The 17,382-nt window shown below is 36.7% G+C and overlaps 1 protein-coding gene across 2 annotated transcripts; it reads left to right on the plus strand.

Annotated features, from left to right (window-relative positions):
- The first annotated feature begins 1,346 nt into the window (after nt 1–1,346).
- Nucleotides 1,347–8,431, plus strand: LOC135587618 (pectin acetylesterase 8-like). Of its 2 annotated transcripts, XM_065079230.1 has the most exons (13): nt 1,430–1,663; nt 2,341–2,471; nt 2,584–2,666; nt 3,167–3,293; nt 5,742–5,821; nt 5,995–6,081; nt 6,153–6,277; nt 6,392–6,452; nt 6,658–6,711; nt 6,829–6,906; nt 7,348–7,453; nt 7,629–7,774; nt 8,191–8,431. In XM_065079230.1, exons 2-13 carry the CDS (start codon nt 2,342–2,344, stop codon nt 8,326–8,328), a joined length of 1,215 nt encoding a protein of 404 aa, XP_064935302.1. In that variant the 5' UTR covers nt 1,430–1,663; nt 2,341; the 3' UTR covers nt 8,329–8,431. The 2 variants fall into 2 exon arrangements, with proteins under 2 accessions (XP_064935303.1, XP_064935302.1); XM_065079231.1 differs by having other exon boundaries at nt 1,347–1,663; nt 6,153–6,452.
- Nucleotides 8,432–17,382: the final 8,951 nt, after the last annotated feature.

The raw sequence follows: 17,382 nt of genomic DNA on the forward strand, positions 1-17,382 counted from the left end.
ATTGGTCCTTAATTGAGTTGGTATTGTTTTACCCCAATATCGACTTAAGTATACCTAAACTAATTAGATCTAGACAAATTATTACAAAGCACGAATTATATATTGTCTGACATAACATTGGTTCTTCTAGCGCTTCGTTCGATCCTTTGGCGCATCATCCTCTCTTTTAGCGTATTGCACAATTGGCATATTGATTCTCGCAACATCTGATCTTATTGGCACAGTATCCGATCCTTCGACCCGATGCCTGAACTCACAATACAAAGTCTTTCTGTCAGCATGTCGACCGATCCTCCGGCCCGACGTCCAATCTCCTGACATGTTCAACTCCGATCCAACGTCTGATTCCTCCTACTTTAATCAATTTGTCTCTCGTTGATCGAAGCTAATTTCACATTACTTAAAATAAATCATAAACTCATTGGTTTTATCATCAAAATCTAAAATTCAAATTGTTATCGGAACCACTATTCTTTGTTCGGTGAGGTTGTTGCCGATACAAATGGTATACGTCCCGTTGATGTGCCTAACGAGGTCGGCATGATACCGATGACAAAGATAACAGATGCGGAGTGAGAGAAGAGACTTTTATTATTGCATCGTCTGTTTCACGGGCGGTAGTTGTTTCGTCCTGTCACGCCTGGCTCCAACTCGGAAAGTAATCATGTTTGGACTTTTCTTTCACATGCATGCATGCATACCCTCCACCGGGGTTTTGCTGCCTGTTTCACTAGTCCAAATTAATATAGAGGAGGCAAGTCTGTTCAATCTGCGGTACGGCCACCTCGATCTCGATGACTAAATTTAGACAACGCTTTCTTTCTGGCATATTTGGTACACACTGATTGCTCTATAAAAACGAGATTCGTAGTCATTTAATTAACGATGATAAAACTACAAGTACAAACGACGACCTATCCATCGCATATTCAAAACTAAAATGGAGAAAGCAAAATTATTCTCCCCTGAAACCGTCTCACTCCGCACACTCTCACTCGACACGGACTAAATTTGGGATGCAAATACCCAATTCTTAATTGCTGTGATCGTTCATCCAATTAATTAATTAAAACAAAAAAAAGATAGATAACAACTAACCTAGCTGAATAAATGCGAACATAATTTTTGGCAAAGTTAGCTTAGGCTCGTCAATCGAGCAACGTTTTATGCAAGAAAAAGCACGGTTCTAGATATGTAGTTACTTTTAAGCTTTGGCCGACACCCAGGAATGACCGAAACACATCACACCGAAGCAGGTGAAGAGGACAACAGGAGTCCTTGTGGTTTTATGGCAATCACCGACAGCCACCTGCTGCTTCGCAAATATATCCTAAAATAAAAAAAAAAAGGTTCCTGACCGGCAAGACCACAATAATTCACTGGATTCCCGGACGCGGCCAAGCCCGACCACGGTAATTGCTTCATTCTACTGCTGCAGCTATCTCTCTGCTAAGGTCGGGACCCCGGGGAGTGGGATAAGCGCAACTCCGACGCAACACGACACCAAGGCGTCAACACCTCTTTGGGAATCACTTTCAGCCACATCAGAAGCCACGACTGTCGATGGGAGTCCTCGGCTCGCTCTTCTATATGCTTTCCACTGCCGCTCCCTCTTTGAAGAGGATTACCAAGTAGACCTAATCTGGTTCTTCGAGATTCTCAGGTATGCACGGTGTTGCAAATTTTATGCTTTTCTCCCTTCTTGAAAAATATGTGCATTTTTTTCCTTTCTGGAGATTTTGTTTCTATAATTTGTTGCTAGATTACTCGGACGTTCTGTTGCTTTGATGAGGAGCAAATCATACATTCTTCCCCACCCTCTTTTTTTTGGTTTTTTAGCTCCGCTTTCAGTTCGCTCCATTGGAAATTTACGCAATTCTATGACTTTTATAACGAGGAAGTCCACATGAATCGGAAGGACGGAGATTTTTCTCGATTTCATTATTAGTGAGTTTGAGAATTTTATTGTTTATTTTTTTTGTTTTTGGGTTGGGGGGGTGGGAAGAGCTAGCGTCGTGGTCAGTTGGATCTTGAACTCTAGGAGTTTATGTTTACCACAGGACATCAGATTTTGTAGAGGCCCTCCATTTATCTCGGATCACGTTACTTAATTAGATTGCCTTGTTGACTACATCACCAAAATCTCACTTGGCGCATCACCAAAATGAAGATTCTAGCACGTACGATAGAACACCATCTTGCTTTTCCGCTTCTAACCAGAACCTCCAAGTTCTTGCTTGAATTATCACGTCATATTCTGTGCCTTGCTCTTGTGATTGATCGGTAAGTGCTTTTCGTGAGACGTGTCTCTGTTCTTAATATTTCGAATTGCTTCTGCAGAATGGACAATGATAAGTTAGGAGCACGGATTTGTCCCCTCGTTTGTGTATGTTGCCTGCTAGCCGCACTTGTAGTAAACGGATTTGATGTACCCATGACATTGCTTGAAGGTGCAGTAGACGAAGGAGCGGGTCAGATTCTCTCTCTCTCTCTCCTTGCCGCAGTACTGTTGTTTCTTGTAATCTGGTTCAGGAGACAGCCAGCAGTCCTTTAGGATTTAAAGGCTTTTCAACTCTTTTGTAGTCTGCTTGGATGGGAGCCCTCCAGCTTATCATTTCTCTCCGGGTTTTGGCTCTGGGATGAACAACTGGTTGGTTCACATGGAGGTTAGCTATTTCCTCTGCCTTATCTTGTGTAAGATAATGCCTTCTTTTGAATCGGTCTGATCGAAACACTATCTGCTGTTCAGATATCAAACCAATCAGAGTTGCACTGTGATTGTTGTACTTATAGCTGCTAGCTAGGACACAGGTTGGAAATTGTCCTGGATTGCAATTTGGAGCCACAACTACATGTGATTTCAAAGACTTGCAGATCAACTGGTTTGCTAGAGAACCGACAACACACCTTAGAACTAGCTAATAAACTCCTAACTTCGTGCATGCTCGCGCGCGCACACACATATATATGTATGTATGTATGTATATAGGGTAATACGTAAAATCTAAAGGCACAAAGTTGATCCATGGTAACAAAAGAGTCGAGGTTTTCGATGAAAAAGGTGAGAGAAGGGTTGTAACTGCTCTAAGCCATGGAAAAGGCCAAGCTCCCAGGAGCTTCTAACTATTCTTAGTTGGTCTGTGACAGGTTTATCTTGCTTTGGCAGGGAGGAGGCTGGTGCACGAATGTCCAAGATTGTCTAGCTCGAAGAGACACTTTTAGAGGCTCATCCAAGTATATGAAGCCTCTTTCCTTCTCTGGGATCCTAGGCAATAGCCAGAACTCAAACCCTGGTATACTATCTTTTGACCATTTCTATTCGTAATTTATGGATTTTACCATGTATTTGAAACACATTTGAACTTAATTAGATGTTAAAGATTCTAACATCTTTCTTTAATTTAAAAGCTATAGAAGAAGAAACTTCCATCTAATGCTTATGTGAAATGAAGTTTTGAAATTCCAAAAAAAAAAAGGTAGGGTGAAAGGTCTATTTTAGCTCTTTTTGTTTTGGCCATTGACCTCTTAAGTCTTTATGATTTACTCGTGTTTAAAATTACTCATACATTTTCAAAAACATAACATATAAGCTCTCCCTCATCAAGTCTGAGTTAACAGACATTAGAGTTTGTTTATGTGGCATGCTGACTCACAATAAATCATTAATATAATGATATGTATAATTTAGATTAAGGTTTATTTTAGCCCCTATGGTTTTGGTCATGGACCTCCTAAGCTCTTATGGTTTTCTTGTACATTTTAAAAATAATCCATACATTGTTAAAAATGAAGCATATAAGCCCCTCCCATCAAGTCTGAGTTAATAGACGTTAGAATCGGTTTACGTGGCATGCTAACTCATAATAAATTATTAATATAATGACACGTAAAATTGAAGTTTAAAAAAAAAAACTAAGACCTCCATCAATGGCGGGAGGAGGCGTCATCGTGGAAGTAACCACCACCAACATCACTGATCCGTTATTGCCTAACAGGGTGTCATATTCACGTAGCCTCTCCCACCTTGATGACGAGCTCAAGAGCTTCTGGATGTCACTCATCAGCTCTAGGGTGCATGCCACCACGTCGCCCACCATGGCATTGCTTGTCACCACGAATTGCACCCACTCCGATCCCAACGATTACCACCATACCTTGTAAGCCACCTCCCTTACGAAGTATGGCATCACGAAGACGGAGAGTAGGTGGAAGGAGTGGTTGAGCTGCTCCATGTAGCCCTCCCACACTTTCTCTCTCTCCCCGACCAACTTGTCAAGGAAGAGAAAGCGACGAAGGACATAGTGACGGACGAAGGCGGAGAGGTAGAGGTAGGTGAGGCCTGAGGCGGAGGTGAGGAAGAGTTGAACCACCAGATTGTGGGTGCGACAGGTGGGGGTGTAGGAGAGGAAGAAGTGGGAGGCGGTGGAGACAAAGATGCCTTGGAGGAGGAAGAGGGACCAAGAGACCTTTACGTGCCTAGCGTCAAACTGGTTGATGCACATCCACCTGAGGCAGGACCGAAGGCTCCTGAGCTTGTCATTAACGCAGGAGAGGTTGCGTGCGTATGACGCCCTACTAGGTAGCAGCGGCTCGGTGCTGCTGGTGGTGGTCATTTCCACGACGATGCCTCCTCCCGTCATTAATGAAGGTTTTAGTTTTTTTTAAACTTAAATTACATGTGACATCATATTAATGGTTTATTTTCAGTCAACATGCTATGTAAGCATACTCTAACGTCTGTTAACTCAAACTTGACGAGAGGGGCTTATATGCTACGTTTTTGAAAATGTAGGAGTTATTTTAGATATGAGTAAACCATAAGGGCTTAAGACGTCCTAGCTAAAACCACATGAGCTAAAATGGATCTTAACCCTAACTTTCATGTGTCGTTATATTAATAGTTTATTGTAAGTCAGCATGCCATGTAAGCAGACTCTAACATTTGTTAACTTCGACTTGACGGGAGGGGATTATATGCTATGTTTTTAAAAATATAAGGATTATTTTAAACACAAGTAAACTGTAAGGACCTGAGAGGTCCATGTCCAAAACTATAAGGGCTAAAATCGACTTTAACCCAAAAATGTAAAAAGAAACAGAGGGCACAATTTTGTAAAGAACAACTTTTCAATTCGTTTTTCAAGGCTTTTGTTTTCTTCTTTTGTGACTAAATTGCTAAAATATACGATCTTAGGCATAGACAACAGGAACAAGGATCTGAATTGGAGGCTTCAGGGCATCCTATTAGAGAATAGTCATTGGACCTGTTAATAGTGAGCCCATGGAACTGGTAACCACGTAAAGTTTCTCGAAGCATACCCATTATTATACTGTACTCGTGGAAAGTGCATTTAAAATAACCTATCAAAAGTTAATCATGGAAGACAGCTGTGAAAATAAATCATTTTGGACATATCAGGTTTGACTTCATTCCTATCATTTGGAAAATGATTTAGCCAAAACCATGAATTAATGGAAGCTACGTATATCTTAGGAAATTTGCTTTCTCTTTATGATAGATCTAACTTCCACCATCCATTTGGCAACTGCATGTTGTCAAATGCAGTTTGTGGCTTTTGATGATTCAGATGCATGAAACTGTTCAATCACATGTGGCTATCTAAAAGAAATACAAATTTTTTCTTTCACAAAAAAAAGGAAAAAAAAACTGAGAAATACTCCTTGTAGCAAGCTAAAGCAGTTTTCTTGCATGAATTATGTTGGTTGGAGTATATATGCAGATTTCTACAACTGGAATAAGGTCAAGATTCGCTACTGTGATGGTTCATCATTTACAGGAGATGTGGATGAAGTAGATCCTGTAAGTGATCAAGTTCCTTAATTAATTAAGACATTGCTTTTGTTGGCTGAATTCCCACACGCTCTTTGCATGCATACCACGTTTCACTGTCTAGCATAAACGGAATGATGCAAGTTACAGATTGTATTTTTGGTGAAGTCCATGACCTTTCTTCTCTGCTTTTGTTTTACTAGGCAACGAAGCTCTACTTTCGAGGAGCTAAGATTTGGCTCGCTGTTATTGAAGAGCTACTAGCAAAGGGGATGAACAAGGCAGAAAACGTAGGTTGTTGTACTGACACTTTTTTCCTTCCACAATGATTCCACATTCTAATACAAAAAATGGGTTGCAGGCGCTTCTCTCCGGTTGTTCAGCAGGTGGCTTGGCATCCATACTGCATTGTGACAAATTTGGTGATCTTCTACCAGCAGGTGCCACTGTTAAGTGCCTCTCCGATGCTGGTTATTTTATTAATGCGTACGTAAGGCCATGCTTTGATTTCCTTTTTTTCTTAATATATACTTTAGTCCATTTGACTGCTAAATACTTGACGAGGAAGATGTTCTTTCCATGGTTGCATACCAATAACAGGAAGGACATAACTGGGACAGAATCAATCAAAGCCTACTATAGTGAGGTTGTCAACACCCATGTATGTCTCTTCTTTCACCTATTGACCATAGATATCTGCATCCTTTGAATTCATTAGCTATTTTAATCTGATATATGAAGAACTATGGATTTGTCTGACCCAAAATGACAAATTATGCATGATTACCTTGTGAATGTTGGTCGCATCCCCTGTTTTGAGTAGTACTAACCTGTTCATGCTTGGTTGATGCTATCATGTTCTCTAGGGATCTGCAAAGAATTTGCCATCTTCCTGCACATCAAGAATGACTCCGAGTATGGTAAGGAACATGACATTTAATGATGCAATGACAGATGAATTTTCTTTTTTTTGGAGAGCATATAGATGATGTTGCTTTCTAATAGCACTAACATTTTTTCATACATACACAAACCAGTGCTTTTTCCCGCAATATGTGGTGCCGCAGATGCGTACATCCCTTTTTATTCTGAATGCAGCATACGATGCATGGCAGGTAAAATTTCCCCAGAACAAGTCTGGTGTACTGCTTCCCAATATCATGCTTTATAGAAAATGATTCTTTTTTTCATATCATGATAGTATCATGTTCTTTGTTCACGGCATCAAAGATAATTTTCTTTGTAAAAGGGTATTGTTTTTCTTTGAAGTTCTAATTTGGTTTTTAAATATATTGCCATTGGCAGTATGTATACAGGAAAAGGACAGAAACTGTAGTAACCTTCACTTCCATAATAACTTTTTCTTTCACCGAGGAAGTGAACTAACCATTTACTATATTGTTCAGACGCTGTTAGCTATAACGTGCATGTTTGAGTTGATGTAGATTCAGACTTGCAGCAATTATTTTCAATCTCCTAGTCGTTCATAAGCACATGCATATATCATCGTTTATGCTTGGTGCTTGTTGAATAAAAAATCTCCTACGATATCACAGATCAAAAACATTTTAGCACCGAGTGCTGCCGATCCACACAAAACTTGGAATGACTGCAAGCTCGACATAAAGCAGTGTTCTTCGGATCAACTTCAAATCATGCAAGGTTAGAACTTTCCTTCCCCCCAAACGTTTGGCGGAGCTGCTTGAGATATTGCATAACATCTGCTAGCTATAATATTCACAAAATGGATGTCAGATCACCCATAACAATTAATTATGATATAAGTACAATACGTGTAATCAAGCATCGACTGATGATTTGATGGGAGCTTAAACAGGTTTCCGGTCAGAATTTCTGAATGCTCTGGCAGCACTCGGGAACTCATCTGCAAGAGGCATGTTCATCAACTCATGCTATGCTCACTGCCAGTCCGGAAGTCAGGATACGTGGTTAGCTGCTGATTCTCCCGCGCTGGATAATATTGTAAGCTCTCCACTATTCTGGAACCCAGGTTGAGAGAGAAGAGGATTCTGCAAACAGTAGGAAAGCAGCTGCATGCATGCATGCATGGTTGACAATTCGATATATCATATATATATATATATATACTACTGCGGCATCATTTATTTAGTACACCGCACCAACCATTCTAATTGATTACCGGTGAAATAGTATATCCATTATCATTATTTTTTCTGCTGATGGCCAGCATTAGCTCTTTTTTCTTACCACATAACCTCAGATACACTTGCATTAAGTTAAGGCCTATACACACACACACACACACTTGCATCTAGTATGTCTAGGATGCCTGGCATCGAGCTATATCGCTTCCATCTCCTGTCTCTTGTCAACTTGTTATGACTGATTATTTGTTTGTTTAATTGTTCATGTTGCAGCCAATTGGCAAAGCAGTGGGAGATTGGTTTTACGATCGAAGCGCCTTTCGAAAAATTGATTGTCCATATCCATGTGACTCATCATGCCGCAACCGTGTTTATGATCGACAATACATGCTTTCTTCTTCAGTCTTGTAAGCCGTATGCGACAATTGTAATCGGCCTTTTTAAGTGCGGCACTTGTTATTTGACTAGTACATGTATTCATGAAAGTTGGAAAAAATATGTTAAAACGGAATAATTTTTTTTCCTCTATCAAAATAGGTTCATCATCAAAATATCAATTCGATATCAAAAATGTAAATATCAATCAGAACAACATAAACGATAAATCAATCACATAGCGAAATCAAATTTTTAACGTGAAAACTTTAATGCAGAAAAAATCACGGGATCGTAGTCCACCTCAAACTTTCACTATCAATAGTAATGATAATATGTTTATAATAAGTCTTCTCTAAAATAGTAAGAGGATCACAATAACATCAAGATCATATATCTTGACTCAAAAATAGCATATCTTCGTCATATAGATGGATCTCATAATAAGACAATTTTAGGTCTCACAAAATAGATATTATAAGAAAGTACCTCAGAGAGGGTAAACTGTAGATCAACACTATTATGATTGTAGAGCTTGCTGTAAGGATTCTCCACATAAAATTTGGGTCAAAATTGACAAAGTTTAACCCCTGATCGTCAAGTAGAAAACTCAGAATCCTTTTTTTTTTCCTTCTCTTTCTCTCTCTCTCTCTCTCTCTTTCCTCTCGCTGTGCGCTGCTATCATTCTCTGCACGCACGGACGCTACCCTCTCTCCTTTTTCTCTCTCTGCGCCGCCATCGCTTATTGCATGCGCTTGCTGCTGCCCCTCCTACATGAACGCACATCGCTCAAAACCCTTTTCTTTTGCTTTTAATTACTGATTTAGGCTTATAGCCCACATATGGGCTAGACCCAACAATTCTCTCCCTCCAGCTCATATGGTGGGCTGTACTAAGCTCGCTCTTCACCTACATACTTCAAGCTTCTCCTTAGGCAAAGACTTTATCAACATATCTAATCCATTCTCATTGGTATGCACCTTTTCCAATTGTAATTCTTTTAACTCAAGCACATCATGAATCCAATGATATCTCACATCAATATGCTTGGATTTAGAATGATATATTGAATTCTTGGAGAAGTGAATGGTGCTTTGACTGTCATAGTAAACAGTATATCCTTCCTGTTTCAAGCCCAATTCCTATAGAAACCTTTTCATCCATAAAGTTTTCTTGTATGCTATAGTAATTGCTATATATTCTGCTTCTGTAGTTGATAGAGCAACATAATTCTATAACTTAGATTGCCAAGAGACTGCTCCCCTTGTAAATATAATCAAGAACCCCGAAGTGAACTTCCTGGAATCAGTATCACCTGTCATGTCTGCATTTGTGTACCCTTCTAACACAGGTTCATCACTGTCAAAACATAAATACAACCTGGAAGTACCTCTTAGATATCTTAATATCTATTTCACTATTGTCCAATGTTCCTTTCCAGGATTAGAGAGAAATCAGTTGATAACTCCAACTACTTGAGCTATATCTGTCCTAGTACAAACCATAGCATACATCAAACTGCCTACTATAGATGAGTAAGGTACTTTGGACATTTCTTCTTTTTCTTTCTCACTTGTAGGATATTGTTTCGAACTAAGCTTGAAATAACCTGCAAGTGGAGAACAAACTGCTTTGACTTTACTAATATTGAATCTTTCAACAACATTTTCAATGTAAGTCTCCTAAGATAGACAAATCTTCCTTTTCTTCCAATCATGAAAAATCTTCATGCCAAGTATTTGTTTCACCAATCCGAAATCTTTAATGGCAAAAGACTTACTAATATCTCTTTTAAGCTTTTCAATTTTACTAGCATCATGACCAACAATCAACATATCATCAACATATAGTAGTAGAATAATAACATCATCATTTGTAAATTTTTTCATAAACACATAATAATCAGATATGGTTCTATTATACCCTTGGCTCATCATAAAGGAATCAAACTTCTTGTATCACTATCTAGGTGCATGTTGGAGTCCATATAAGCTTTTCATAAGCTTACATACCATATTTTCTTTTCCCTTGACTTTGAAACCTTCTGGTTGCTCCATGTAAATTTCTTCTTCTAAGTCACCATAAAGAAATGTTATTTTCACATCAAGTTACTCAACTTCTAAATTCAAACGGGCAGCCAAACCAAGAATAACTCGGATAGGGGATATTTTTACCACAGGAGAAAATATTTCTTTAAAGTCAATAGCTTTCTTTTGATTGAATCATTTCACAATTAGTTGTGCTTTATATCTTTGTTGTGAGCTATTATTTTCAGTCTTTAATTTATAAACCCACTTATTCTTGAGAACTTTCTTCTCTTTAGGCAATTTTACTAAGTCATATGTGTGGTTCTCAAGCTCATGTAGAATAGTTTCTTGGTAAGTTTCTAGCTCTCCCACATTAGTAAGAATAACATATTCATATGGAAGATATCTGATAGATGGTTATCGCTCTCTAGTGGATCTTCTCAATGGAATCTCAACTGGTGGTGGAGGTGATTATTCAGTTGGTTCAGCATCATCAACTGTTTAAGTATCATCACTTACATTTTCACCATAATTTTCTTGTTCATCTCCCGCATGATCATCATGAACTACAAGTGAAGGAACTGGACCCAAACTCCGAGGAATATAAACAGAGGTTTTTGCCTTCTCAACATTATTATCATCATCAAACAATTGGTCTTCAACAAATACAACATCTCTGCTTCTAATAATCTTTTTATTCACTGGATCACATAATCTATACCCAAACTTTGCATGACCATATCTCAAGAAGATACATCCTTTTGTTTTATTATCAAGTTGGGACCTTTCATCTTTGGGGATATGAACAAATGCTTTACACTTAAAGACTCTCAAGTGATTATAAGATATATCTTTTCCTTTCCATATTCTCTCTGGAACATTACTTTTTAGAGGAACTAATGGAGAAAGATTTATCAGCTCAACTGTAGTTCTCATAGCCTCCCCCCAAAATGACTTAGGTAACTTGGCATGAGAAAGCATACACCTAATCCCATTTTCAATGGTTCTATTCATCCTTTTTGTTACATTATTCTACTAAGGAGTTTTAGGAATTGTTTTCTCAAGCCTGATACTATGAAACCTGCAATAATTTTCAAAAGGACCCTTGTACTCGCCACCATTATCTGATCGAACACACTTTAACTTTCTACTAGTTTCTTTTTCAATATTGACATGAAACTCTTTGAAAAAATCGAATACCTAGTATTTAGATTTCAAAGCAAAAGCCTACACTTTTCTAGAATGGTTATCAATAAAAGTAACAAAATAAAGAGAACCTCCAAGAGTTCTAGTTTGCATAATACAAACATCAGTATGAACTAAATCAATAATATTTGATTTTCTAGATGATGGATATGTATGAAATATAACTCTATGTGTTTTTTCAGTTAAGCAATAATCATAAGATTTAAAAGATGTACATTGCAACTCTGGTAAGAACTGTTTTCTAGCAAGATTTTGAAGTCCCTTCTAGCTGATATGACCAAGCCTTATATGTCAAAGATCTATACTTTCACCCTTCTGAAATTCATTAATCTCTCATTTGTGTAGCTTAGCTTCCATGACATAAAAAAAGTTAAACTTATTTCCTCTTGTCACAATTAGAAAACCTTTAGTGAGTTTCCATTTGCTTTCACCAAATAATGTACAAATCCTTCATCATCAAGTCTGCCTGTAGATATCAAGTTAAGACGAATATATGGAACATTTCTGATATTTTTGAGTATCAATTTGCTCTCAATACAGGTCTCTAAGCAAATATCTCCAATACTCATAATTTTAGATGTATCATTGTTTCCTATTCTGACATTACCAAAATCATCAACAGTGTAAGATTTGAAAAAATCACCACAAGAAATATATGAAATGAAGCACTAGAGTCAATTTCTTACTTACTATTCTAAGCTGCAAGACTAATATAATCGTCATCACAAACAATAATGATATTACCTTAAGCAACAACTATATTGGTCTCTTTCTTATTTTTCTTCCTTTTATTTTGTTCTCGCTTCCAAAACCTATACTCTTTCTTCATGTGACCTGGCCTATTACAATGGAAACATTTGATATCTCTTCTAGACTTAGGATTTTACTCTATAACCAAGTAGATTTCTGCTATGACTTTTTCCATGTCTTTCTTATTTTTCAGAAACAAATGCACTAGAAGAAGATTCAACCTGTTCTTTCCTTTTGGCATCTTCATTTGACAAACTATCTTTAACCATATCTATAGTTAGAGTCCCCTCTGGCGTGGAGTTACAAATTGTCACTACAAACGTTTCCCAACTTTCTAGTAAAGAGCTAAGAAGTAATAATCCTTGCATCTCATTATCTATATTCATTTTCATAGCAACCAACTTGTTTCCAAAATACTAAAATAAGCTTACGTGCTCAACAATGTTACCACCATCTTTATACTTCAAATTTACAAGCCTTTCGAGGAGAGAAATTCTGTTTCCCATTGTCTTTTTTATAAAAAGGTTTTATAACATTTGCCAAACAATATCGGTTCTGGTTTCATCAGAAATATGCTCATGCAAGTTTATATCCATCTATCTTCTAATATAGGTGATAGCTTTTCTATGTTGAACTTCTCGTTCTTAGTAGAAGGTTTATTTTCAACCTTGATAGGCTTATATAAATCTTTGCAATAAAGTAGATCTTCCATCATACGTCTCCAAGTAGAATAATTTGATGAGTTCAATTTAATCATACAATATGACTCTTTTATTTTAATCACACAAGAAAAACTGGCACCAAATAGCCTACTGCTTTGATACCACTTGTTGGGAAAAATCTATTAAAGCGAAATAATTCTTTTCTCTCTTTGTGTATCAAAATGGGTTCCTCATCAAAATATGAACTTGATATCAAAATATAAATATCAACCAGGACAACATAAACAGTAGAGTGATAAATTAATCACATAGTGAGACCAAATTTTTAATATGGAAAACCCAATGTGGGAAAAATCACGGGACCGTAGTCCACCTCAAACTTCCACTATCAATAGTAATGATAACATATTTACAATAAGTCTTCTCTAAAATAGTAAGAGGATCACAATGACATCAAAATCATATATTTTGACTCGAGAATAGCATATCTTCATCATATAAATGGATTCATAATAAGAGAATTTTAGGTCTCACAAAGTGGATATCACAGGAAAGTACCTTAGAGAGGGTAAACTATAAATCAACACTATTAGGATTGTTGAACTTGCTACAAGGATTATCCACATAAAATTTGGGTCAAAACTAACAAAGTTTAACCCATAATTGTTAAGTAGAAAACACAGAATCCTTTTTTTCTTCCTCGTCTTTCTCTCTCTCTCTTTTCTCTCGCTATGCGCTGCCACCGTTCTCTGCACGCATGTTGCCCTCTCTCCTTTTTCTCTCTTTGTTCTTCTCTCTCTTTGCATTGCCATCTCTTGCCACGTGTGCTCGCTGCTATCCCTCCTGCTTATATGGTGAGTTGTACTAAACCCGCTCTTCGCCTACATGCTTCAAGCTTCTCCTTAGGCAATGACTTTGTCAACATATCTGATCCATTCTCATTGGTATGCATCTTTTCCAATTGTAATTCTTTTAACTCGAGCACATCACAAATCCAATGATATTTTACATCAATATACTTGGATCTAGAATGGTATATTGAATTCTTGGAGAGGTGAATGGTGCTTTGACTGTCACAGTAAATAGTATATCCTTCTTGTTTCAAGCCTAATTCATGTAGAAACATTTTCATCCATAAAGTTTCCTTGCAGGCTTCAGTAATTGCTATGTATTCTGCTTTTGTGGTTGATAGATGAACACAATTCTATAACTTAGATTGCCAAGAGACTGCTCCCCCTGTAAATGTAATCAAGAACCCCGAAGTGAACTTCATGGAATCAATATCACCTGCCATGTCTGCATTTGTGTACCATTCTAACATAGGTTCATCACTACCAAAACATAAACATAACCTATAAGTACCTCTTAGATATCTTAATATTCATTTTACTATTGCCCAATGTTCCTTTCTAGGATTAGAAAGAAATCGGCTGACAACTCTAACTATATGAGCTATATCTGGTCTAGTATAAACCATAACATACATTAAACTGCCTACTACAGATGAGTAAAACACTCTGAACATTTCTTCCTTTTCTTTCTCACTTATAAGATATTGTTTCGAACTAAGATTAAAATGTCCTATAAGTGGAGAACAAATTGCTTTGACTTTACTAATATTAAATCTTTCAAGAATCTTTTCAATGTAAGTCTCATGAGATAGTCAAATCTTCTTTTTCTTCCTATCATGAAAAATCTTAATGCTAAGTATTTGTTTCACCGATCCCAAATCTTTCATAGCAAAAGACTTACTTTGCTCTCTTTTAAGCTTTTCAATTTTACTAGCATCATGACCAACAATCAGCATATCATCAACATATAGCAGTAGAATAATAAAATCATCATCTAAATTTTTTTTCATAAACACACAATGATCCGATATGGTTCTATTATACCCTTGGCTCATCATAAAGGAATCAAACTTCTTGTACCACTGTCTAAGTGCCTATTTGAGTCCATATAAGCTTTTCCTAAGCTTAAATACCATATTTTCTTTTTCCTTAACTTTGAAACCTTTTGGTTGCTCTATTTAAGTTTTTTCTTCTAAGTCACCATAAAGAAATATTGTTTTCACATCAAGTTGCTCAACTTCTAAATTCAAACGGGCAACCAAACCAAGAACAACTCGGATAGAGGACATTTTCACCACAAGAGAAAGTATTTCTTCAAAGTCAATACCTTTCTTCTGATTGAATCCTTTCACACCTAGTCGTGTCTTGTATCTTTGTTGTGAGCTATTATTTTCAGTCTTCAATTTATAAGCCCATTTATTCTTAAGAGCTTTCTTCTCTTTAAGCAATTTTACTAAGTCATGTATATGGTTCTCAAGCAAGGATCTCATTTCTTCTTGCATGGCTTTAACCCGCTCATTTTTATGCTCATGTAAAATAACTTTTTGGTAAGTTTCTGGCTCTCCCCCGTCAGTAAACATAATATATTCATATGGAGGATATCTGGTAGATGGTCATCACTCTCTAGTAGATCTTCTTAATGAAATCTCAACTTGTGATGGAGGTGATTGTTCAGTTAGTTCAGCATCATCAACTGTAGGAGTATCATCACTTACATTCTCACCATAATCTTCTTATTCATCTCCCCCATGATCATCATGAACTACAGGTGAAGGAACTTGACCCAAACTCTAAGGCATATAAATAGAGGTTTTTGGCTTCTCAATATTATTATCATCATCAAACAATTGGTTTTCAAGAAATACAACATCTCTACTTCTAATAATCTTTTTATTCACTGGATCATATAATCTATCATGACCATATCCCAAGAAGATATATCCTTTTGTTTTATTATCAAGCTTGGACATTTATCTTTGAGAATATGAACAAATGCTTTACACCCAAAGACTATCAAGTGATTATAAGATATATCTTTTCATTTCCATACTCTCTCTGGAACATCACCTTTCAGAGGAACTAATGGAGAAAGATTTATCAGGTCAATTGTAGTTCTCATAACCTCCCCCAAAATGACTTAGGTAACTTCGCATGGGAAAACATACACCTAATCCTTTCTTCAATAGTTCTATTTATCTTTTTTGTCACATCGTTCTACTGAGGAGTTTTAGGAACTATTTTATCAAGTCTGATACCATGAAACTTGCAATAATTCTTAAAAGGACCCCTGTACTCGTCGCCATTATCTGATCGAGCACACTTTAGCTTTTTGCCAGTTTCTCTTTCAGCATTGACATGAAACTATTTGAAAACATCGAGTACCTGGTATTTAGATTTTAAAGCAAAAGCCCACACTATTTTAGAATGGTCATCAATAAAAGTAACAAAATAAAGAGCACATCCAAGAGTTCTATTTTGTATAGTACAAACATTATTATGAACTAAATCAATAATATATGATTTTCTAGATGATGGATATGTATAAAATGTAACTCTATGTGTTTTTCTAGTTAAGCAATGATCATAAGATTTAAGAGATGTACCTTGCAACTCTGGTAAGAATTGCTTTCTAGCAAGAGTTTGAAGTCCATTCTCGTTGATATGACCAAGTCTTTTATGCCAAAGATCTATACTTTCACCCTTTTGAAATGTATTAATCTCTTATCTGTGTAGCTTAGCTTCCATGACATAAAAACGAGTTAAGCTTATTTCCTCTTTCTATAATTAGAGAATCTTTAGTGAGTTTCCATTTGCTTTCACCAAAATAATATGCAAATCCCTCATCATCTAGTCTGCTTGTAGATATCAAGTTAAGACGAATATCTGGAACATGTCTGACATCTTTGAATATCAATTTGCTCCCAATACTGGTTTTAAAGTAAATATCTCCAATATCCACAATCTTAGATGTACCATTATTTCCTATTCTGACATTACCAAAATCACCAGCAGTGTAAGATCTGAAAAAATCAATATGAGAAGTAACATGAAATGAAGCACTAGAGTCAATTACCCAGATACTATCATGAGCAGCAAGACTGATACAACCGTCATCACAAACAATAATGATATTACCTTCGGTAGCAACTGTATTGGTCTCTTTCTCATTTTTCTTCATTTTATTTTGTTCTCGCTTCCAAAACCTATACTCTTTCTTAATGTGACGTAGTCTATTACAGTGGAAACATTTGATATCTCTTCTAGACTTAGATATTCCTCTATAATCATGTGAATTTGTGCTATGACTTCTTCCATGTCTTTCTTGTTTTTTAGTATAAATGCACTAGAAGAAGATTCAACCTGTTTTTTCCTTCTAGCATCTTTATTTAGCAAACTATCTTTAACCATATCTATAGTTAGAGTCTCCTCTAGCGTGGAGTTATAAATTATCATCATAAACATTTCTCAACTTTCTGGTAAAGAGTTGAGAAGTAATAATTCTTGCATCTTATCATCTATATTCATTTTTATAGCAACCAACTTGTTTGCAAGACTCTGAAATAGACTTATGTGCTTAACAGTATTATCACCATC

This window comes from Musa acuminata, chromosome BXJ1-8, assembly GCF_036884655.1.
Source record: "Musa acuminata AAA Group cultivar baxijiao chromosome BXJ1-8, Cavendish_Baxijiao_AAA, whole genome shotgun sequence".
Lineage (NCBI taxonomy): Eukaryota > Viridiplantae > Streptophyta > Magnoliopsida > Zingiberales > Musaceae > Musa > Musa acuminata.

Excerpts from the sequence above, each read along its gene's own strand:
- LOC135587618 (XM_065079231.1), top strand. The coding sequence starts at position 2,342 with ATGGACAATGATAAGTTAGGAGCACGGATTTGTCCCCTCGTTTGTGTA. Across the intron at positions 6,712-6,828 it reads CAAGAATGACTCCGAGTATG|TGCTTTTTCCCGCAATATGT; the intron begins GTAAGGAACATG and ends TACACAAACCAG. Across the intron at positions 7,454-7,628 it reads TCAACTTCAAATCATGCAAG|GTTTCCGGTCAGAATTTCTG; the intron begins GTTAGAACTTTC and ends GAGCTTAAACAG.